Genomic DNA, 24501 nt, shown 5'->3' with positions numbered 1-24501 from the left:
CATTTCTCTGTTCTCATCCTTTTTGGCTGTTGTTTTGGTCACTTTAGCATTTGTCATTGCTCTCACCCCATGAGGCGGGGTCTACAACCCACAGAAGTTGCTCAAGTAGTGCAGCTCATTCAGGATGGCACATCAATGCGAGCTGTGGCAAGAAGGTTAGCTGTGTCTGTCAGCACAGTGTCCAGAGCATGGAGCAGATACCAGGAGACAGGCCAGTACACCAGGAGACGTGGAGGGGTGAGTAGGAGGGCAACAACCCAGCAGCAGGACAGTCGGGTGAACAGCCTGTCGGATCCGTCCTGCCGCTAGTGAACGTGTGCCCCCGGACTACCGCTCCGTCCCCATTGACTATAATGGGGGCGGAGTTCCGGTGGAGGCACGGCAGTGCATGGCGAGAGGCCTGCCGGAATAAAACTACGACATGTCCAACATTTATTCCGGCAGCCTCTCGCCTCGCGCGGTGCCTCCGCCCCTGCCCCCATTATAGTCAATGGGGACGGAGCGGCAGTGTGGGGGAACACGTTCACTAGCGGCAGGACGGATCATATGACAGGCTGTTCACCCAACGGAACAGCCCGCCGGAGGTCCGTGCCTCTAGTGTGAAAGTAGCCTTAAACAGAGAATGCTATCAACCACTAATAACATCTCCCCCTTGTAAAGCTGTCAGTGACTGGCATCTATCTCTGTATACACACCTAAGGAATGCTATCAGTCACGGATAACACCTCCCCCGTGTACAACTATCAGTGACTAACTGCCATCTATATAAACACTTTTACATAGAGAATGCTATTATTCTCTCTTATAATACCTCCCCCATATATATATAGCTATCAGTGACTGATAGCTATCTCTGTATACACACTTACACAGAGAACACTATCAATCATTGATAACACCTCCCCCATGTACAATTATCATTGACTGACAGTTATGTATACACATTTACACAGAGAACACTATCAATCATTGATAACACCTCCCCCATGTACAATTATCATTGACTGACAGTTATGTATACACATTTACACAGAGAATGCTTTCAATCACCAAGAACACCTCCCTGTGTACAACTATCAGTGACTGACAGCTATCTATAATCATAAAACACCAAATGATGTAAAAGTTAAATTCACCACTGTGGGAATTCAGATCCTCTTCGACGTCGCAGACAAACCGTGTGATGTGGGTAATTTTCACAATAAGTCTCTGTAAATTCAAAGGTAGTCGTGCTGCCGGGCACACTTTAAAGTGTCAGAGTGCAAAATCAAGGATAAGCAGCAGCTCTTTTCGTGTAAATATGACACAGACTTCCAGCAGCAGGCAATCTCTAACAAACGAGTTCCTCCTGTGGATTACAAAATTGCGCCGCACATAGTGAAGTTCCACCAATCTTAATCTCTTAGATACTTTTTAATATATTCACAAGAGTCACAAAAATTCAGGCATTGAAAAAGTGGGTGGGATGGGGGGAGGTGAGACACTAGGGGCATATAGAGAGCCCTAAACGGATAACCTGCAAATTAGTGCAGTTGTACATATAATACCCCCCCCCCCCCTTCCCACAAGCGAACAGGACCAGCGTCTTCTATATTTATACAGACCTAAAATACATTTCCCAGGGACACGATATCTACTTACATAAAACATTTATAATAACTTGATGTCAGGGGTGGTCAAGATGAGGGACCACCATAACAATAAACACTATTAACGCTTCTCGTCTAGATACTTGGATTCCTATACTATTGGAAGTGAGGTTACTTATATATAAAGGAAGAAGGAAACACTGGGTTAAATGAAGCACGAGAATGTCAATCTTTCGTTAAGACCTCCGGGTGACTGGGACCGAAACCTATAGATCTACTCTGTTTCTTTTTTAAGGATCCTTCGGTCCCAGTCACCCTTTCTGGGAGAGGGTCTCATCAATTCAAGTGCCGAGAATGATATGACCTTGGGATGTCCATTATGGTGTTCCCATACATGGTCCGCCACCGGGGTGTTATTATTTTTTTTATGTCGTTAACATGCTCCAGAATCCTACGTCGGAACTCTCTGACTGTTTTCCCGAAATAGTCAAGGGGGCAGGGACACTGACACAGGTAAACCACTCCTTTGCTCCGACAATAAAGTCTCTTATCACATAGCTACTCTTCGTGGACGAACATACAATAGATTTAGTCTTATTGATAAAGCTACATGCCAAACGTGCCGCAGCGGAATGTACCTAGTGGTTTGCAATTGAGCCATGTATCTGCTAATCAATCTTGGGCGCGCAAAATGACTGTGGACCAGATGATCTTCTAGACTTCTACCCCATTTGAAGGTGATGCCTGGGTTAGGTGGAAGGGCCTCTGCTATGTCTGAGTTCATGAGAAGGATAGTCCAGTATTTATTAAGTATTTCCTTGATACCCCTATTTTCCACATGAAATGTTGAGATGATTCTCATAGTCTAATTTTTGGAATCAGAGTTCTGTTTTCTGTAGTGACCCATAAAAGTATTGTCCCCTGATGAACCCTCTGCTTTACCTGGAGGGGGAAACGCGTTGGGACCTGTGATATTTGGGATATAAAATGCAATAGGGTCTTTCTAAGGACAGATCAGTCCTAGGTACGCGGACAGAGTACATCTACCATCAAGGTGTATCTCTGGGCTGAGCAGATTATGGAGGGTAAGACTAGGGACGGTTAACTCCCTTTCCAGTATCCCAATATATCGGCCTCTCACCGCTTATTTTTAACCGTTGATAGCTTTCTACACACCAAAATGTTTGTATTTCAATTTTATTTGAAGCAATATACTAAAAGTTAAGTTTTAGGACTTTTGCCCTCAGTGATACACAACATAGATTAGCAAGGGTCCTCAATATTTGTATACTCAGTGATTACCTCCTCATGTACAGCTGAAGTCAGAAAGTAGAGAGATTTAAATGTAAAAATTAGAAGTTGTATTGAATTGTTCCCCACAGTGCTATATGTCAATCTTCTCAGCTCCTACTACTCTATAACATGCTGTCTGCAGGTTGCATTGCATTTTAAGGTGACAGGTTATCTTTAACATTTTTATCAGGGAAGAGTCAGAAGCCCCCTATACATTATTCTGAAATTGGTGGGTTCGGCCATTTATATAATGTGTAATGCCAGCTTTAGAATGAAGCCGTCATCTCCTCTGGAGCTTATGTTGAAGTGGCTGTGTCACCAGGATTAACCCTATTAAACCAGACATACTTGCCTGGTAAGACTCATCATGATGACTAAAACATCATTTCTTTTCTCTGTATGCTAAACAGATGCAGATAAATTTGTGTTTTTATCCATATGCAAATGAGCAGTTTGAGCACCAAGAGGCGGGGCTAGATCCTTTGAGCACAGCTTTGTATCACCCTCTGTGCTCTGTACTCTCCCCCCTCCCCTTGATTGACATGGCTAGACATGCTGTGGGCAGAGCTATGTCCTAGAATCTACATATCATATAACCTATGTATATACTGTATGTACATATAGCTTCACCACACTGAGATCTGCTCAGAAATCTAATATACATATCACTGCTTTATCCACAGGCACAATATATGATTAGAAAGACACCAGTAGCTTATAAAAATAGAAAAAAAAACATCCATGTCTATGTGGTAATGCTATAGCTTGGAGGTAAGTGCAAAGATAAGCGTGCCATCTTACTGGGAATCGGCTGTAAACAGAAACCATGCTCATGGGATCCCAAATTAGTGTGACATTAAATGGCAGTGTGTCAGCAGTAAAAAAACGAACCATGACTTTGCATAACATCAGCATCCTCAGCAAGTTCAGCGTAATTTATTGGATAATACACGCTTATGGTGCTTTTTTGATAGTCATGGGCACTTGATATTCAAGCCTTATGCGTGCCCATATTTAACTGATTGTTTTCTTTTCAGAGAGCCAATACTTTCTACACTGGGGTGCCAGAGGTTTGTACAAATCGACGTACTACGGAGGAGAAGAATGCTGCTGTAAATGACTGCTCTGCTGCTAAATCCATTCCTTCCCTAATGACAACAGCGTTGCTTCCAATACATAATCTAATATGGATGAACAGAAACCTCATTCTGAACTGTCATGACTATCAAGTTATTTTTGGAGTGGATGTGAAATTCTTATATTTCAGGAAACAAAAGATATGGGAAAACAACATGAGTGGTTACTTGAAAGAAAGAAGCACTGCAATTCAGATGTAGGAGCCAACATGAGAGCGGAAGGCATGGACGGAAACTTGAGTTTTTGGGGGAGCCTTGTGACAGGACATCCCGTGTGCACCAGCTGGAGGCAAGAAGCTGAGGGATCTATATACCACCTAGCCAGTATTCTCTTTGTATTGGGCTGTATGGGAGGAAGTGGATTTTCTGGACTTTTATATGTCTACGTTTTCTTCGCTTTGAGTTTTCTGTGTACTTGTATTTGGGCCTGGCTGGATGTCTGTGCCGCTGATGTCTTCTCCTGGAACTTCATCCTTCTGGTGATATGTATTGTGCAAATTATTCACCTCGCCTATCAGCTGAGGAGTGTCACCTTTGATAAGGAGTTCCAAGATGTCTATGCTTCCGTCTTTCAGCCACTGGGGATCTCATTAACTGTTTTTCGAAAGATCATCTCGTACTGTAACGCAGAGGTGGTCATTTTGGAAAGAGAACATTGCTATGCAATTCAAGGAAAGACACCCATCGATAAGCTTTCTTTACTTGTGTCTGGAAGGTTGGTGTTTTTTTCTCAGTATATACTTATTATGTGCTAAGAGTATACTGTATATGTGCTTCGAAATACAATTCCAGTGGAAGAAGCCAAAAAAAATAGTAGGTTTATTCACCCAGTGCATAACATTTCAGTCCCTCCATAGAACGATTTTCAAGTGTAAAAATGGTTCCGTAGGGGGACTGAAACATCACTTGTGCATTAAAGAGCTTCTGTCAGCATGATCAACCCTAGGGCCACGCCAATCCTCCTAGAAGTTTTTCTTCTGTCTATGAAGCCACGAGCGCCTCCACTTCTGGGTAGAATGACGTGGTCGGCAAGCAGCAGCGGATGGAGTATGCAGGTGCCAAGTCTGTGCACAATAGCGCAGGCGTGAGAAGACAGCACAAGACATAACGGGACGGAAAGGGGGTGTGTAGAGAGCACTAGGGGCGCAGTTGTAGAGGTGCTCCGAGCTCTTCAGCCCCTCCCCTTAGTGCTCCAAATACCTCATTTACATACTGGTAAATGTACAAGTAACTCAACAACGCTGCAGGCTATAAAATAAAGAAATAAATTGTTGTATTCAGCATGATCAACCATACCAGGCAATGAACCTGGTTTAATAGGGTTGTTCATGCTGACAGAGGCTCGTTAAGTGAATAAAGCCACAGTTTTATTTGAAACTTTGGAGTGCTGTTTCTTCCATTGGAACTGCATTATAAGAATGTGCAGTAAGGCTTGCTCCCGTTTTTCCGTTCATAATTGAGGTCTGGCTGTGCTCTTCCACCATTTTGAATTTCCTGTGCTTTTGAACTATATGCTATTTTGATGTGTGATATGGGCTGAAGTAGGTTTTATAGCACTGTGAGCCCTGAGGCCTACTGGTTTTTAACATTAGACATAGTCTACATAATTTGACAGGTCACTTATGTTACATAGTATATAACATAGTACATAAGGCCGAAAAAAGACATTTGTCCATCCAGTTCGGCCTGTCATCCTGCACTCATGTTGATTGCATTATTGACGGCATCAAAGTCGTTTTTCTTATTGCAGAATTTCTTTTTAAATAGCTCAGATCATATTAGTCAATTATCACAGCCACAGATTATCTAGATTAAGATTACCCTCCCTTTTTCACATATGGGTCCCGGGCCATGAGGTGCTAGTTTATTAGTAAGGAATAGAAGCCACTGCTGATCTCAGTGTTCCCTCAAGGTACATTGACAGCAAGTTTCGATTGTGAAGACCCAAACAACTCCACCTTATCTAAGCTACCTGGAACCCTGTAAGAGGGACATGAGAGAGACAAATATCATGGTTACCTGCACTAAAATCTTAATGACAGGTTTTCAATAGGGTCAAGCTGCTCATATGCATCAGATGGAAGATGGCCCATTTAGGTCAGTGGGTGTCCGACAATCTAGGGTGTCTGATGTGTTTTTTTTCTCTTCTCATTAAAATAAAAAAAAATTGCCTCGGCAATCCAAGCAAATTTGCAAGTTCATGGCTTGGTAGAGAGAGCAGTCCAGTGTGCTATTCCTTCTAGAGATAGTACTGACCCTCCAGGTCAAAGATTAAGTTCTGGCAACAAAACACTAAGCCGTAGGTGCCGTGAAGCAAGTAACATTCCAAGTGAATACAAAAAACTGCTGGCATGTTAAAGGGAATCTGTCACTAGCAATTTACCCCAATTTTTTTTTCATGAATCCATGTTTAATAGAGTACCTTTTTTCCATCTGTCTTGTTCTTTTTATTGTGAGTCTTGTCATTTCTTAAAAAAATTGATTCTTCTGATATGCAAATGACGCTGTAAGGAGTCCAGAGGGGCGTTATTCTTTCTCCACGGTGCCCAGGAACGCCCCTCTGAAGTGCCGTGCCCGCCTAAATTTGAAAACGAATAATGCCTCCAAGTTCATCTAAATCGCCTCCCAGAGGCGCGGCTAAGTGCTCAACACCCCCCCCCCCCCCCCAGCGCCGCGCTCTGCGGCAAACACCCCGATCCTCCTCTCGCCGGCATCCCAAATCCCGCGCAGACGCAGTGCCGTCAGTCATCTTATCATAGCGCAGGCAATCGCCGCACTGTGCCTGCGCGGGATTTGGGATGCCGGCGAGAGGAGGATCGGGGTGTTTGCCGCAGAGCGTGGCGCTGGGGGGGGGGGGTGTTGAGCACTTAGCCGCGCCTCTGGGAGGCGATTTAGATGAACTGGAGGCATTATTAGTTTTCAAATTTAGGCGGGCACGGCACTTCAGAGGGGCGTTCCTGGGCACCGTGGAGAAAGATTAACGCCCCTCTGGGCTCCTTACAGCGTCATTTGCATATCAGAAAAATCGATTTTTTGAAGAAATGACAAGACTCACAATAAAAAGAACAAGACAGATGGAAAAAAGTACTCTATTAAACATGGATTCATGAAAAAAAAATTGGGTAAATTGCTAGTGACAGATTCCCTTTAAGTGGCAAAGTTGTCTGTACAAGGAACAGGGCTCTGGAGTGTAATAAAAAAAAAAAGTAATGATAGTTTATCTTAAAACTTAAGGGCTATGTCCACCTTTACAACCAAAATGTTTTTCTTGCTCTGATGCGGCTGAAAAAAGCTACTTTGCAAATGGTTTTGAGTAATCTTTCCTACTCTTATGTTTATAGCAGCCATTCAGATGGATGCTTCTGTTCCATGGCAACAGACAGCAAACAAACCCAGTGTAGTCAGATACTGCAGTCATACTCCCTTAAATCTTCCGCCAATATCAGGCATGCTCAACCTGCGGCCCTCCAGCTGTTGCAAAACTACAACTCCCAGCATGTCCGAACAGCCTACAGTTATCAGCCTACAAAAGAGAAGTATGGGAATTGTAGTTTTACAACAGTTGGAGGGCCGCAGTTTGAGCATGCCTGGCCTATATCATGCTAATACAGCACATGTATGTTAAAAAGTAAAGGACAAACGTAAGTAAGCAGACAGACTCTTATACCATGGAGATGCATTGCTCTGATTTGGTGCTGTGGAGTAAAAAGACTGGGAAATGTTTAAAGGGAACCTGTCATCAACTTTATGCTGCCCATACTAACAGCAACATAAAGTAAACACAGGTGAGATGATTTCAGCGGTTTGTCTTTTAAAAGTTAAAAGTAAGTGGTTGCCGAGAACCAACAGCACAATCATTGCAGACGGCCTGGAAAAGAGTCACGGCCTCCTGAGAAGAGTCATGGGTATTCCTTAATTCCTGCTCTCCCTGCCCACCCGCTGATGACTGACAGGCTTCTACCTAGTTTTCTCCCTTTCTCTCTAGGAGAGAACTGCCAATCATCAGCAGATGGGTGAGAGAGCAGGAATTCATGAATAACCAGGACTCTTTTCAGGTGGCCGGGACTCTTTTCAAGGCCCAGTCTGCAATGATTATGATGCTGGTTCTCAGCAACCACTTACTTTTAGCTGATAAATGACAGACTGATGACAATCAGCATTTCTGTCACTACTTTATACTGCCCTCAGTACGGTCAGCATAAAGTTGATGACAGGTTCCCTTTAATTAAGGCGATTGCCAAAGTTATTTTATTTTTCATTTCCATGCATTAAAACAAATAAAAAAACAAAAACAAATGACTGTGATGGTGGACATAACTAGAGATGAGCGAATCAAAGCTGACGAAGTATAATTCGATCCGAATTTCAGAAAAATTCGATTCGCGAATTTCCTCGCACTTTGTGGCAACGAATCGCAATTTTCCTTAAAGGGCGGCTACACATGTGAGGACTGAGGACATGAGGCATGGAACTCTGGGAAGGTGGGATCACCCAGATTGACATGCCTGCATGCAGCCAGCCCTGTGATGTCACAGCCCTATAAATACGGCAGCCATTTTAGATTCTGCCATTTTCTAGCGTTCAGATTGCAGGAACAGACGTGTGAAGGCGCTAGGGACAGCTATTGGAAAAACCTCTATGTTTAAAAAAAAAACGGAAAAAGGGATTTATAAGTGCATGGAAAGGATAGGGAGAAATCATTTCACATAATCTTAGTGCAGGGAGAGATGTCAGAAGGCGCTCGGGACATTGATAGGAGAGTGATTTACAAGTGCAGGGAACGTACTGCCAGGTTCATCAGTGTCTGAACCTCCACCTATACTGCCAGGTTCATCAGTGTCTGAACCTCCACCTATACTGCCAGGTTCATCAGTGTCTGAACCTCCACCTATACTGCCAGGTTCATCAGTGTCTGAACCTCCACCTATACTGCCAGGTTCATCAGTGTCTGAACCTCCACCTATACTGCCAGGTTCATCAGTGTCTGAACCTCCACCTATACTGCCAGGTTCATCAGTGTCTGAACCTCCACCTATACTGCCAGGTTCATCAGTGTCTGAACCTCCACCTATACTGCCAGGTTCATCAGTGTCTGAACCTCCACCTATACTGCCAGGTTCATCAGTGTCTGAACCTCCACCTATACTGCCAGGTTCATCAGTGTCTGAACCTCCACCTATACTGCCAGGTTCATCAGTGTCTGAACCTCCACCTATACTGCCAGGTTCATCAGTGTCTTAACCTCCACCTATACTGCCAGGTTCATCAGTGTCTGAACCTCCACCTATACTGCCAGGTTCATCAGTGTCTGAACCTCCACCTATACTGCCAGGTTCATCAGTGTCTGAACCTCCACCTATACTGCCAGGTTCATCAGTGTCTGAACCTCCACCTATACTGCCAGGTTCATCAGTGTCTGAACCTCCACCTATACTGCCAGGTTCATCAGTGTCTGAACCTCCACCTATACTGCCAGGTTCATCAGTGTCTGAACCTCCACCTAAACTGCCAGGTTCATCAGTGTCTGAACCTCCACCTATACTGCCAGGTTCATCAGTGTCTGAACCTCCACCTATACTGCCAGGTTCATCAGTGTCTGAACCTCCACCTATACTGCCAGGTTCATCAGTGTCTGAACCTCCACCTATACTGCCAGGTTCATCAGTGTCTGAACCTCCACCTATACTGCCAGCTCATCAAGCCCCAGGAACACATCTCTGGTCACACAGTTGGCAGATTGAGAGTTTGTATTAATTCTACTCGCACCTCAAGCGGCTTGGTATGTATGATCCCATTTAGTATCTAATGGAAACACAGGACGCAGTGATGCAGGTAATATCAGCCCATGCATTGTGTCACAGTATGACTGTCAAGCAATTGTGATTACGGTCTCATTGATTGGTTTGTTTATAACCCCTCTATTTCAAAGTCAGCATTTCATGAATAAATGGTGCATGTAATATTAGTCCCTTCACTTTTGCATAGTATGAATGCTAAGGGACTGTGAATAATGTTGTTTCTATCTGTTGGTTACAACTCTGCTGAATTGTTTTGCCATAAACTCTGTATGTTAGAAGTACATGTGTGTCCCACTGGTTCCATTTTTGTGCATTTTGCCCCTATATAAATGTGCTGTTAGTCCATTAAGAGGCTGCACACTTTTTCTGTATTGACCCATTTAGGTATTGTCCCCTGATGAACCCTCTGTTGCATTAAGAGGGGGAAACGCGTTGGAACCTGTGAAATTGGGATACATCTTGTAATAGGGTCTTTTCAAGGACAATTCAGTCCTAGGTACGCAGACAGAGTACACCTACCATTAAGGTGTATCTCTGGGCTGAGCAGCTGTGGAGGGAAAGTTTAGGGATAGTTATTCCCTGTATCCCAGTTTCTCAGCCTTTTACCGCCTTTCATTTACCGTTGATAGCTTTATCCAAGTTGAAATTTTATTTTATTGTGATTATAAATAAAAGTTAAGTTTTAGGTCCTTGCCCTCAGTGATACATTATATACATTAGCAATGATCAATTGCCAATATACCTTCAGTGATTACACTGTCTTGGATATAGCATGTGAAAGATAAAATTTAAAACAAAGATAGAACAGCTACATAAGGTGAATGCAACTATAAGACAACACCAAATGTTACAGAATACAAATATGATCAGTAAATATGCATCAATTCCTTTCTTAGATTCAAGCCTGCAGGATGTCTGGTGTTTAATCTAAAAATCCAGAAAGCTTCTCTCTGGGCAATTAACCTTTTCAGGTCTCCTCCTCTCCTCGGAGTAAAGACACGTTCTATAGCATACACTGAAAAGGTCTTCAGACTTCTATCATGTGCAGTAATAAAGTGTCTCGCTGCATTAGAGATATTAATGTATGCAGAATTTGTAATGTAATTTAGATGTTCCAAAAGTCTGGATTTAAATTTCCTCACTGTACATCCTACATGAAGTACCTTGCATTCTATAACATACACTACCCCCATGGAATTACATGGTTGATATAAGACTTAATAGGGAAGTGAGACACTTTATTACTGCACATGATAGAAGTCTGAAGACCTTTTCAGCGTATGCTATAGAACGTGTCTTTACTCCGAAGAGAGGAGGAGACCTGAAAAGGTTAATTGCCCAGAGAGAAGCCTTCTGGATTTTTAGATTAAACACCAGACATCCTGCAGGTTTGAATCTAAGAAAGGAATTGATGCATATTTACTGATCATATTTGTATTCTGCAACATTTGGTGTTGTCTTATAGTTGCAATCGCCTTATGTAGCTGTTCTATCTTTGTTTTTAATTTTATCTTTAACATGTTATATCCAAGACAACCTGGCAGTATAGGTGGAGGTTCAGACACTGATGAACCTGGCAGTATAGGTGGAGGTTCAGACACTGATGAACCTGGTAGTATAGGTGGAGGTTCAGACACTGATGAACCTGGCAGTATAGGTGGAGGTTCAGATACTGATGAATCTGGCAGTATAGGTGGAGGTTCAGACACTGATGAACCTGGCAGTATAGGCGGAGGTTCAGACACTGAAGAACCTGGCAGTAAAGGTGGAGGTTCAGACACTGATGAACCTGGCAGTATAGGTGGAGGTTCAGACACTGATGAACCTGGCAGTATAGGTGGAGGTTCAGACACTGATTAACCTGACAGTATAGGTGGAGGTTCAGACACTGAAGAACCTGGCAGTATAGGTGGAGGTTCAGACACTGATGAACCTGGCAGTATAGGTGGAGGTTCAGACACTGATGAACCTGGCAGTATAAGTGGAGGTTCAGACAATGATGAACCTGGCAGTATAGGTGGAGGTTCAGACACTGATGAACCTGGCAGTATAGATGGAGGTTCAGAGACTGATGAACCTGGCAGTATAGGCGGAGGTTCAGACACTGAAGAACCTGGCAGTAAAGGTGGAGGTTCAGACACTGATGAACCTGGCAGTATAGGTGGAGGTTCAGACACTGATGAACCTGGCAGTATAGGTGGAGGTTCAGACACTGAAGAACCTGGCAGTATAGGTGGAGGTTCAGACACTGAAGAACCTGGCAGTATAGGTGGAGGTTCAGACACTGATGAACCTGGCAGTATAGGTGGAGGTTCAGACACTGATGAACCTGGCAGTATAAGTGGAGGTTCAGACAATGATGAACCTGGCAGTATAGGTGGAGGTTCAGACACTGATGAACCTGGCAGTATAGATGGAGGTTCAGAGACTGATGAACCTGGCAGTATAGGTGGAGGTTCAGACACTGATGAACCTGGCAGTATAGGTGGAGGTTCAGACACTGATGAACCTGGCAGTATAGGTGGAGGTTCAGACACTGATGAACCTGGCAGTATAGGTGGAGGTTCAGACACTGAAGAACCTGGCAGTATAGGTGGAGGTTCAGACACTGATGAACCTGGCAGTATAGGTGGAGGTTCAGACACTGATGATCCTAGCAGTATAGGTGGAGGTTCAGACACTGCGTTTTTTTCCTATGGAATAATTGTTGGCTATCTTATTTTAACTTTGTAGATTTTAGTACTGAGAGTCTAGCCAAGTTATATTTTTCACGCCATTCAGTTTCTTTTAACCCCCCCCCCCCCCCCGTACATGTTCAGGCTATATGCTATGTATTTTTAAAAAGTTCTATATATTTGTTCTCTGAAAACAAAGTTAGGCAAGTGACCCACCCTTAATCAACTAAATTAGTATATACACCTGAATTCTTTCTTTCTCCTCCCCTTGCTCATGTGGGAGGGAGGAATAAACCTCTATATACGTTGATTTTTTAATTGGTCAGATAGTCATGAGTAAGAACATGCTTTGTTCGAAACGCGTAGACTAAAGCGGGATTTGATGAGGATGTGTTTTATTGCCACTGTAATTCACTGCTGGAAAAAAAAATCTTCACTCATGAAACTGTCAAGGTGCTGGATCCACTTTTTTTTTTACAAAGTGTGAAAGTACCATGAATCTGTGGGAACACTGCAGAAAGTGTGCACTGTGTAGATGAGGACTGGAGAAATGACTGAAGCACAGCAGCCAATTCCTAAGCCAGAGTTTTCTGGATCTGGCATTCCTGGATGATACGGGAATGCTCGCCTACTCCATTAACCACCTCAGCTCCCCTAGCTTAAACACCCTTAATGACCAGACCACTTTTTACAATTCTGCACTACACTACTTTCACCGTTTATTGCTCGGTCATGCAACTTACCACCCAAATGAATTTTACCTCCTTTTCTTCCCACTAATAGAGCTTTCATTTGGTGGTATTTCATTGCTGCTGACATTTTAACTTTTTTTGTTATTAATCGAAATTTACCGAAATTTTAGCAAAAAATAAAAATTTTAACTTTAGTTGTAATTTAAAAAATAAAAATTCTCAAAATTTATTGTTCTACTTGTCTTTGATAAAAAAAAATTTGGGTAAAAAAAAAATTTTGGGTAAAAGTTATAGTGTTTACAAACAAACTATGGTACAAAAATGTGAATTTCCGCATTTTTAAGCAGCTCTGACTTTCTGAGCACCTGTCATGTTTCCTGAGGTTCTACAATGCCCAGACAGTAGAAAACCCCCACAAATTACCCCATTTCGGAAAGTAGACACCCTTAGGTATTCGCTGATGGGCATAGTGAGTTCATAGAACTTTTTATTTTTTGTCACAAGTTAGCGGAATATGATTATTTTTATTTTTTATTTCTTACAAAGTCTCATATTCCACTAACTTGTGACAAAAAATAAAAACTTCCATGAACTCACTATGCCCATCACGAAATACCTTGGGGTGTCTTCTTACCAAAATGGGGTCACTTGTGGGGTAGTTATACTGCCCTGGCATTTTAGGGGCCCTAATGCATGAGAAGTAGTTTGAAATTCAAATGTGTAAAAAATGTCCTGTGAAATCCTAAAGGTGCTCTTTAGAATTTGGGCCCCTTTGCCCACCTAGGCTGCAAAAAAGTGTCACACATGTGGTATCGCCATACTCAGGAGAAGTTGGGCAATGTGTTTTGGGGTGTCTTTTTACATATACCCATGCTGGGTGAGAGAAATATCTCTGTCAAATGACAACTTTGTATAAAAAAATGGGAAAAGTTGTCTTTTAGAGAGATATTTCTCTCACCCAGCATGGGTATATGTAAAAAGACACCCCAAAACACATTGCCCAACTTCTCCTGAGTACGGCGATACCACATGTGTGACACTTTTTTGCAGCCTAGGTGGGCAAAGGGGCCCACATTCTAAAGAGCACCTTTAGGACTTCACAGGGCATTTTTTACACAGTTTGATTCTACTACTTCTCACGCATTAGGGCCCCTAAAATGCCAGGGCAGTATAACTACCCCACAAGTGACCCCATTTTGGAAAAAAGACACCCCAAGGTATTTCGTGATGGGCATAGTGAGTTCATGGAAGTTTTTATTTTTTGTCACAAATTAGTGGAATATGAGACTTTGTAAGTAAAAATAAAAATAAAATAAAATCATCATTTTTCGCTAACTTGTGCAAAAAAAAAATTCTAGGAACTCGCCATGCCCCTCACGGAATACCTTGGGGTGTCTTCTTTCCAAAATGGGGTCACTTGTGGGGTAGTTATACTGCCCTGGCATTTTAGGGGCCCTAATGCGTGAGAAGTAGTTTGAAATCAAAATGTGTAAAAAATGCCCTGTGAAATCCTAAAGGTGCTCTTTAGAATGTGGGCCCCTTTGCCCACCTAGGCTGCAAAAAAGTGCCAGGACATAGGAGCTCCGCCCAACATCCAAACCCACTTAGCTCGTATGCCCTGGCAAACCCGATTTCTCCATTTACATCAATCGATGTGGATGAATAAATCATTGCCGGGATTTTTTTTTTTATATACAAAGTGTTTGCCAAAGCATATGAACACCTCCGCCCCCTCAGCTCATAAGCCTCTGCAAACATATCTTTTTTACTGCAGAGGAGAAATCTCGTCTTGCAGCGCCGCATACACCGACTTTTGGGTAATCTGACAGCAGCGCAATGCTTCTGTCAGAATGCACATCAGTGCTCCAGCTAGTCGATCGGTTGGTCCACCTAGAAGGTAAAGAAAACAAAACAAAAAATAAAAAAACAGGCCGCAACGCAATAAATTTATTAACATTATATAACATTTGAACGGAACATTAACTTTTATAAACTTTAACTTTTTGAACAGAACATTAACTTTTTTGCTTACCGGTGTTTTTTTTTTTTTTTGCCTTTTATAGGACAAACCTCTCCTTCCCCATGGGACAATGTGCAAAGCACAAATCGCCCAGAGATGTGGCGAAGTACATTATACACTTTGTCCCAGGTGAAAGGAGAGGTTTGCAGCAGCTGTGAGTGAAAGGGCCCTAATAGCCCTGTGTGCCTGTCCTGTGAGATGCAATCCCTATGCTAAGTGTACCTGTGTGTGGTACTTCCGGAAACACTCCCCTAAGCATAGGGCAGGGTGGTCAGGACAGTCAGGACAGAAATAGCGGGTGTCACGCTTATTCCACTCCTGCTACAGACACGACATCTTTTTAGGGGTGGCGGTTGGTTTGAGGTACCAGAAACGACATTGGGGAAATGTTGCTCATGTAGACGGCTCACTACACTGGTGGGCAGGGCCACATCCAGGAGGTTCTCGATGATCTCTTCCTGAAATTTGAGGAAGGATCCTGTTCTCCCAGCCTTACTGTAGAGAACAAAACTATTATACAGTGCCAATTGAATTAAATATACAGACACCTTCTTATACCAGCATCTGGTTCTGCGGGAAAGTAAATAGGCAGCCAACATCTGGTCATTGAAGTCCACCCCTCCCATGAGCAAATTATAGTCGTGGACCAAGAGGGGCTTTTCAATGACTCCGGTTGCTCGTTAAATTTGGATTGTCGTGTCTGCGTGAATGGAGGAGAGCATGTAAACGTCACGCTTGTCTCTCCATTTCACCGCAAGCAGTTCTTCATTACACAAGGCAGCCCTCTTCCCCCTTGCAAGACGGGTGGTAACGAGCCGTTGGGGGAAGCCCCGGCTACTAGGTCGCACAGTGCCACAGCAGCTAATCTGTTCTAGAAACAAATGCCTGAAGACGGGCACACTTGTGTAGAAATTGTCCACATAAAGATGGTACCCCTTGCCCAATAAGGGTGACACCAAGTCCCAGACTGTCTTCCCACTGCTCCCCAGGTAGTCAGGGCAACCGACCGGCTCCAGGGTCTGATCTTTACCCTCATAGACCCGAAATTTGTGGGTATAGCCTATGGCCCTTTCACAGAGCTTATACAATTTGACCCCATACTGGGCGCGCTTGCTTGGGATGTATTGTTTGAAGCCAAGGCGCCCGGTAAAATGTATAAGGGACTCGTCTATGCAGATGTTTTGCTCAGGGGTATACAAATCTGCAAATTTGGTGTTAAGGTGGTCTATGAGGGGCCGAATTTTGTGGAGCCGGTCAAAAGCTGGGTGGCCTCTGGGACGAGAGGTGCTGTTGTCACTAAAGTGCAGGAGACGCAGGATTGTCTCAAATCGTGTCCTGGACATGGCAGCAGAGAACATGGGCATGTGATGAATTGGGTTTGTGTACCAATATGACCGCAATTCATGCTTTTTGGTTAGGCCCATGTTGAGGAGAAGGCTCAGAAAAATTTTAAATTTGGAAACTTGGACGGGTTTCCACCGGAAAGACTAGGCATAAAAGCTTCCCGGGTTGGCGGCTATAAATTGAGTGGCATACCGATTTGTTTCTGCCACAACTAAGTCCAAGAGCTCCGCAGTCAAGAACAGCTCAAAAAACCCCAGTGCCGAACCGATCTGAGCTGTCTCAACCCGAACTCCAGACTGGGCGGTGAAAGGGGGAACTACTGGTGCGGCTGAAGTTGGGGGCTGCCAATCACCTCAGGGACTCTAGGAGGTCTACGGGCCTGTCTGTGCGGTGGCTGCGATGGGTGAACTACTGCACGTGCCACGGTACCAGCTTCAACTGCCCTTCTGGTGCTCGCCACTTCACCATGTTGTACGGCAGTGCTGGTACTAGGTCCAGGATGGGCTGCGCTGCTGGTGTATGCCTCACCACGTAATCCGACAGCGCCAGCCCCACTCTGCTGCCCTTGAAGTGGATCCTGCGCAACACGGGGCCGGGTACGCCTGGTGGTATCAGGGACCTCAACCTCCTCGTCCGAACTTTGGGTCAGACTGCCACTGCTTTCTACAGGTTCGTATTCTGACCCGCTGGATTCGTCAGATGAGGGTTTCCATTCCTCATCCGACTGGGTCAGAAGCCTGTAGGCCTCTTCAGAAGAATACCCCTTATTTGCCATTTGGTCAACTAAATTTAGGGGGTATTCCCTGAGACTACCCAAGAAAAAAAGCAAGCCTGTCTTACAAATGTGAGGCTAGCGAAGTACCGGAAGCTGCTGCGATTGATAAGAAATATCAAAACAGATTTTTTTATCGCCACAGCGCTTGTGAAGTGATTGTGCAGTGATAAAAAATAATAATTTTTTTGTTACTGCGGCGGGGCGGGCGTGGGTGAACGCACGTGTGGGTGACCGATCAGGCCTGATCGGGCAAACACTGCGTTTTGGGTGGAGGGCGAGCTAAGGTGACACTAATACTATTATAGATCTGACTGTGATCAGTTCTGATCACTTACAGATACTATAAAAGTACAAATCACGAATCAGTGACTGCGGTGTGGGCGCTAACCAACGCTAACTGCCTAACAAAGGGGCCTAATCTCATGTACCCCTTGCTTAGGGGGTATGGATTAATTAGCTGACACTTTGAGCCTAGAATATTGAACCTTTTCACAATATTCTAATTTTACGCTGCATTAATGCAATTTATTTTAATTTGCATTACTGAAATAAATGGACTTTTGCACGATATTCAAATTTTTCAAGTTTCACCTGTATGTGAAAGAAGACTGAAAGTAGACTGCTTGCAGATAGCTTTTGTGTTTTTTATTTTTTTCTATTGAAGTATTTAATGGCCATTAAATTATCAAACTGGACACAGACTTAGTCCTTAAAGGGGATGTCTTAGTTGTATATTTATAGTTTTAAAAAAAGTAAGGGACGCTATTAATTATACTTAATGTACTGAACCTCCCTGCAGCTCCACCACTTTGTCCTCCCCGCTGGCTTTGTCCTGACTGCAGCAGTGATGTGAACATATACCACATGTGACCAGTTTGGGCAGTCACTGCCCTCAGCAGTCTGATGTATACCGCCAAGGCCAGTGATTGGTACAAGCGGTTACGTACATGGACCTGCCATCGCTGCAGCCAAAGCATTACATCATGGATGCGGCAATGGGGAAGATAGGTGCGGCGGTGCTGGAATGGAGAGGGTGTGGGATGATGACTATATACAGGCCCTTCTAAAAAAATTTGCATGTTGTGATAAAGTTTATTATTTTCTGTAATGTACTGATAAACATTAGACTTTCATATATTTTAGATTCATTCCACACCAACTGAAGTAGTTCAAGCCTTTTATTGTTTTAATATTGATGATTTTGGCATACAGCTCATGAAAACCCCAAATTCCTATCTCAAACAATTAGCATATTTCATCCGACCAATAAAAGAAAAGTGTTTTTAATACAAAAAAAGTCAACCTTCAAATAATTATGTTCAGTTATGCACTCAATACTTGGTCGGGAATCCTTTTGCAGAAATGACTGCTTCAATGCGGCGTGGCATGGAGGCAATCAGCCTGTGGCACTGCTGAGGTGTTATAGAGGCCAGGATGCTTCGATAGCGGCCTTAAGCTCATCCAGAGTGTTGGGTCTTGCGTCTTTCAATTTTCTCTTCCCAATATCCCACAGATTCTCTATGGGGTTCAGGTCAGGAGAGTTGGCAGGCCAATTGAGCACAGTAATACCATGGTCAGTAAACCATTTACCAGTGGTTTTGGCACTGTGAGCAGGTGCCAGGTCGTGCTGAAAAATGAAATCTTCATCTCCATGAAGCTTTTCAGCAGATGGAAGCATGAAGTGCTTCAAAATCTCCTGATAGCTAGCTGCATTGACCCTGCCCTTGATAAAACACAGTGGACCAACACCAGCAGCTGACATGGCACCCCAGACCATCACTGACTGTGGGTACTTGACACTGGACTTCAGGCATTTTGGCATTTCCCTCTCCCCAGTCTTCCTCCAGACTCTGGCACCTTGATTTCCGAATGACATGCAAAATTAGCTTTCATCACAAAAAAAGTACTGTGGACCACTGAGCAACAGTCCAGTGCTGCTTCTCTGTAGCCCAGGTCAGGCGCTTCTGCCGCTGTTTCTGGTTCAAAAGTGGCTTGACCTGGGGAATGCGGCACCTGTAGCCCATTTCCTGCACACGTCTGTACACGGTGGCTCTGGATGTTTCTACTCCAGACTCAGTCCACTGCTTCCGCAGGTCCCCCAAGGTCTGGAATCGGTCCTTCTCCACAATCTTCCTCAGGGTCCGGTCACCTCTTCTCGTTGTGCAGCGTTTTCTGCCACACTTTTTCCTTCCCACAGACTTCCCACTGAGGTGCCTTGATACAGCACTCTGGGAACAGCCTATTCATTCAGAAATTTCTTTCTGTGTCTTACCCTCTTGCTTGAGGGTGTCAATGATGGCCTTCTGGACAGCAGTCAGGTCGGCAGTCTTACCCATGATTGCGGTTTTGAGTAATGAACCAGGCTGGGAGTTTTTAAAAGCCTCAGGAATCTTTTGCAGGTGTTTAGAGTTAATTAGTTGATTCAGATGATTAGGTTAATAGCTCGTTTAGAGAACCTTTGATATGATATGACATGATATGCTAATTTTTTTTAATAGGAATTTTGGGTTTTCATGAGCTGTATGCCAAAATCATCACTATTAAAACAATAAAAGGCTTGAACTACTTCAGTTGTGTGTAATGAATCTAAAATATATGAAAGTCTAATGTTTATCAGTACATTACAGAAAATAATGAACTCTATCACAATATGCAAATTTTTTTAGAAGGACCTGTATTTATTTTTCTTTTAATTTTCACTAAATTATCATTACATATTAGAGTCTATGGTACGTCCAAGACAACAACTAGAAATGCTATATTAATCAAGCAGGTGGATATTGGATTGTGTATAGTGAGCCATTTTTGTGGAGACTTAGGTTCTAATTAGGGATGAGCGAATCGACTTCGGATGAAACATCCGAAGTCGATTCACATAAAACTTTGTTTCAATACTGTACGGAGCAAGCGCTCCGTACAGTATTAGAATGTATTGGCTCCGATGAGCCGAAGTTATTACTTCGCGAAGTCTCGCGAGAATTCGCATAATAACTTCAGAAATTGATTTATACTGTAAAAACCCATTTCCCGAACTGGTGTTCAGTTCCAAGGTATTCGCTTATCTCTAGTTCTGATTCATCAAGACCACTGTCTGCTATGCCAGTCTTGATGGGGCCTGTGCTGCCAGAGAAGCCATATCATTTTTGATGAGATACCAGCATGGCTCATCCGACAGTCCGTGCGCTGGAATAAGCAGCCTAGCTGCCATATATTTTTGTCATTATTTATGGCAGTTTCTGGTGCAAATAATGATGAATGACCCAGGGCCGATGGCCCCACCGACAATCTGCCATCACCATCACCTTTTCATTAAATTGGTGAGGTTGGCATAAAATGCAAATTGAGACTAGAAAAGTCACACAATGTGAACAGATCTAAAATTCTCATCTCTCCACATGGTTTCAGAGTCCTGAACTGAGACTGAGTAGGAGCTTATTAGCCCTTATGCATTCTCCTGCTAATTAAAACAAAATTAGGCTTTCGCACACGACCGTATAGCTTTTTCTGTATTTTGCAGTCTGTTTTTCCACGGACCCGGTTTTCCATTTTTCATTTCAGTAGCGTTTCCTCTTCCGTCCCATTTTGTCGTTCTGTTTTTCCGTTTGGTTTCCGTTTTTGATCCGTTTTTTGCGAATCGGAAACGGAAGCATACAATAATGTTTAACCAGTAAGTACATAAAAAAATTGGGCTGGGCATAACATTTTCAATAGATGGTTCCGCAAAAAACGGAACGGATACGGAAGACATACGGATGCATTCCGTTGATTTTTTTGTGGACCTATTGATTTTAATGGAGCCACGGATCGTTATTTACGGGCAATATTAGGACAAGTTCTATCTTTCAGCGGAACGGAAATGCAGAAACAGAATGCATACAGAGTAGATTCCGTTTTTTTTTGCAGAATCATTGAGATGAATGGTTCGCAAACGGATCGCAAACGGAATCCGCAAGATCGGAAACGGAAAAAAAAACGTTTGTGTGCAAGAGGCCTTAAGCTTTTGAGATCTGTTCACATTGTGCGGTGCTGCATGGTGAGTTGGTGGGGGTTTGGCTTGACAGCTAGGGTGTTGTTGGGTTGCTGGGTCTCGCCTCCTGCAGGTCCTGTGTTTTCTTGTGTATCAATACTGGAAAAAAAAATATATTTTTTATTTTTCTTGCCATATTCTAACCCCTATAACTTTTTATATTTTTGTGTATAGGATAAATATTTTTATATTTTAATAGTAGAATCGTTGTAGGATGAGGGGATGCCTATGATTTTTATTAGAATTTTGGGAGGGTGATTTGAACTTTTGTATTTTTTACTTTTTGAATGTTTTTAAACCCTTTTTTTTTTTTTACTTCACCCTTGGTGACTATAACAAGGAATCATTAGACTGCAAATTGTATTCTGTGATGGATATTTATCCATCACGAAACATGGCATTCAGTATATTCCAATGCAATGCTACCACCTGTAGGCCTGTATTGGAATATACCAGTAATATTTATCGGTGCCTCAATTTGGCTTGGGGCTAACACTTGTATATAACAGCTTCCCTAATCTCAGCCGGGGAGCCTGTTACCAGCGCAGGAACATGTGGCTCCTGCAATTTCACCACTCAGATGCTGGAACCTTATGGCTGATCACAGCAGACATTAGCCCTGATCCTCTGCTGTTTAAAACCTCAGAAATCCGGTGTCCTAGCAAGCAGGTGCCATCTTTAAAGTGACAACTTCCGCTGTACATGTAGGGCGGAGGTCTTTAAGGGGTTAATACCTTCAGATGGAGGGGAAGGTTCTCACATGACAGCCAAGCTCTTTCTCTAACAGCCTGGATCAGCCCCCTTAGGTGCTCCCTCTCTCAGGCACAAATGAGATTCCAGAGTGCTGATGTCTTAGACTGGGTTCACACCTGAGCGGTTTACAGCGCGTTCCTACGCGCTGTAAAACGCTCAACAAGGAGAAACCAATGCTTCCCTATGGGAATGGTTCTCACCTGGGCGTTTTACAGCACGTACGATCGCGCTGTAAACCGCCCAACGCCCCAAGAAGTACATGAGCTTCTTTGAGGCGTCTTGTCGCGCGTTCCCGTACATAGACTTTCGGGAACGCGCGACAATGGGCGTTCGCTTGTCTCTGTATGCGCGATTGCAAACGCCGATACAATCGCGCATACAGAGCGCGACATCCCGAACGCTCAGGTGTGAACCCAGCGTTAGGCCCCTTTCACACGAGTGAGAATTCCGTGCGGGTGCAATGCATGGGGTGCACTTCAATGGGGCTGTGCAGATGAGCGGTGATTTTCACGCATCACTTGTGCGTTGCGTGAAAATTGCAGCATGTTCTATATTCTGCCTTCTTAACGCAACACGGGTCCCGTAGAAATGAATGGGGCTGCGTGAAAATCGCAAGCAAGTGCGGATGCGGTGCAATTTTCATGGTTGCTAGGAGATGATAAGGATGAGCAACCCCATTAAAGTCTAATCACTGTATTATTTTTCCTTATAACATTGTTATAAGGGAAAATAATAGCATTCTTAATACAGAATGCTTAGTAAAATGTGCCTTGAGGGGTTAAAAAATAAATACAAATTAACTACCCTCATCCACTTGATCGCGCAGCCGGCATCTCTTCTTTCTTCTTCCTTCAGGACCTGCAAAAGGACCTTTCTTGACGTAATCGTGCTCGCCACGCAAGATCCTTCTATCTTCATTCACCAGGACCTGCGCTGACGTCACCACGTGGTGAGCGTGATTATGTCATCAAAGGTCCTTTTGCAGGTCCTGAAAGAAGAAGTAAGAAGACAATGTCGGCTGCGCGATCAAGTGGATGAGGGAGTTCATAATTTATTTATTTTTTACCCTCAATTGACATTATACTTTGCATTCTGTACTAAAGAATGCTATTATTTTCCTTTATAACCATGTTATAATGGAAAATAATAAAATCTACAGAACACCAAACCCGAAATTTAGTGAAGAAGTCTGGGTTCGGGTCTGGGTACCACATTCAGTTTTTTATCACGCGCGTGCAAAATGCATTGCACTTGCGTGGAAAAAACTGAACATCGGAACGCAATCGCAGGCAAAACTGACTTCAATTGCGTGCCTATTCACGTGGGTTTCCCGCAATGCACCCTGAACGCATCCGGCCCTCACCCGTGACGCCCGTGTGAAGGGGCCTTAGTAGGGCAGCTGGGGATCTAATGAAGGCTCCCACGTCTGCCTGCAGTGCATGTCTATTAGAATCGTTCTGACACTCTAATAATCTGCACTGCATAAGCAGTACAGTGTATTATAAAAGTGATCAGAAGATTGCATGTTAAAGTCCCCTTGTAGGACTAATCAATTGTAAAAATAAAAGTTAAACTTTTATTACATTGGAAAAAAAATGTTAAGCTACATGCACACGACCGTATGTGTTTTGCTCGTCCGCAAATTGTGGATGCCATTTGTTTTTTTTGCGGATCCATTGTAACAATGCCTAAAATGGACAAGAATAGGACATGTTCTATTTTCTTTGCGGGGCTATGGAACGGACATACTGATGTGGACAGCACACAGTGTGCTGTCCGCATTTTTGCGGACCCATTGAAATGAATAGGTCCGCATCCTATGCGCAAAAAAAAACCGGAACGGACACGGAAACAAACAACATTCATGTGCATGGAGCCTAAAACAAAACACACCATTTTCCATTGAAAAAATACCTTTTAGGCTACATGCACACAAACGTTGTATGTGTTTTGTGGATCCATTGTAACAATGCCTAAAACTAACAAGAATAGGACATGTTATATTTTTTTGCGAGGCTACAGAACGGACATACTAATGCGGACAGCACATGGTGTGCGCATTTTTTGCGGACCTATTGAAATGAATGGGTCCGCATCCTATCCGCAAAAAAAAAACGGAGCGGACACGGAAATGCGTTCGTGTGCATGTAGCCTTAATGGAAAAAACCTGCAAAAATAAAAAACCCTCACCCCTCCACACACTTGGTATCACCACGAGTGTACTTCTGTAGTGCAGCAGCGGCATGACGCACACGGCATCATAGCAACCAATGACGCAGTGCGCTCCTGCTCTCAGCAGGAATCCAGACCGTGTCATCACGGACCGCTCACGGCTGTGTGCATTCGGCCTAAAATGGTACCAGTAAAAACTACAACTTGCCGCACCAAAAACAAGCCTT

General features: G+C 43.5%; 1 protein-coding gene across 2 annotated transcripts in view; it reads left to right on the top strand.

Annotated features, from left to right (window-relative positions):
• Positions 1-24501, top strand: part of POPDC3 (popeye domain containing 3) — a 55205-nt gene that overhangs the window by 21927 nt on the left and 8777 nt on the right. For both annotated transcript variants that reach the window (XM_044290682.1, XM_044290683.1), the window contains exon 2: positions 3920-4733. In XM_044290682.1, coding sequence (XP_044146617.1) covers positions 4162-4733 — 572 coding nt within the window. In that variant the 5' untranslated portion in view covers positions 3920-4161. The remainder of the gene's footprint in view (positions 1-3919; positions 4734-24501) is intronic.

Source organism: Bufo gargarizans, chromosome 4, assembly GCF_014858855.1.
Source record: "Bufo gargarizans isolate SCDJY-AF-19 chromosome 4, ASM1485885v1, whole genome shotgun sequence".
Taxonomy (NCBI): Eukaryota; Metazoa; Chordata; class Amphibia; order Anura; family Bufonidae; genus Bufo; species Bufo gargarizans.
The sequence above is the reverse complement of the archived record's forward strand: the minus strand, read 5'-3'. Positions and strand labels throughout refer to the sequence as shown.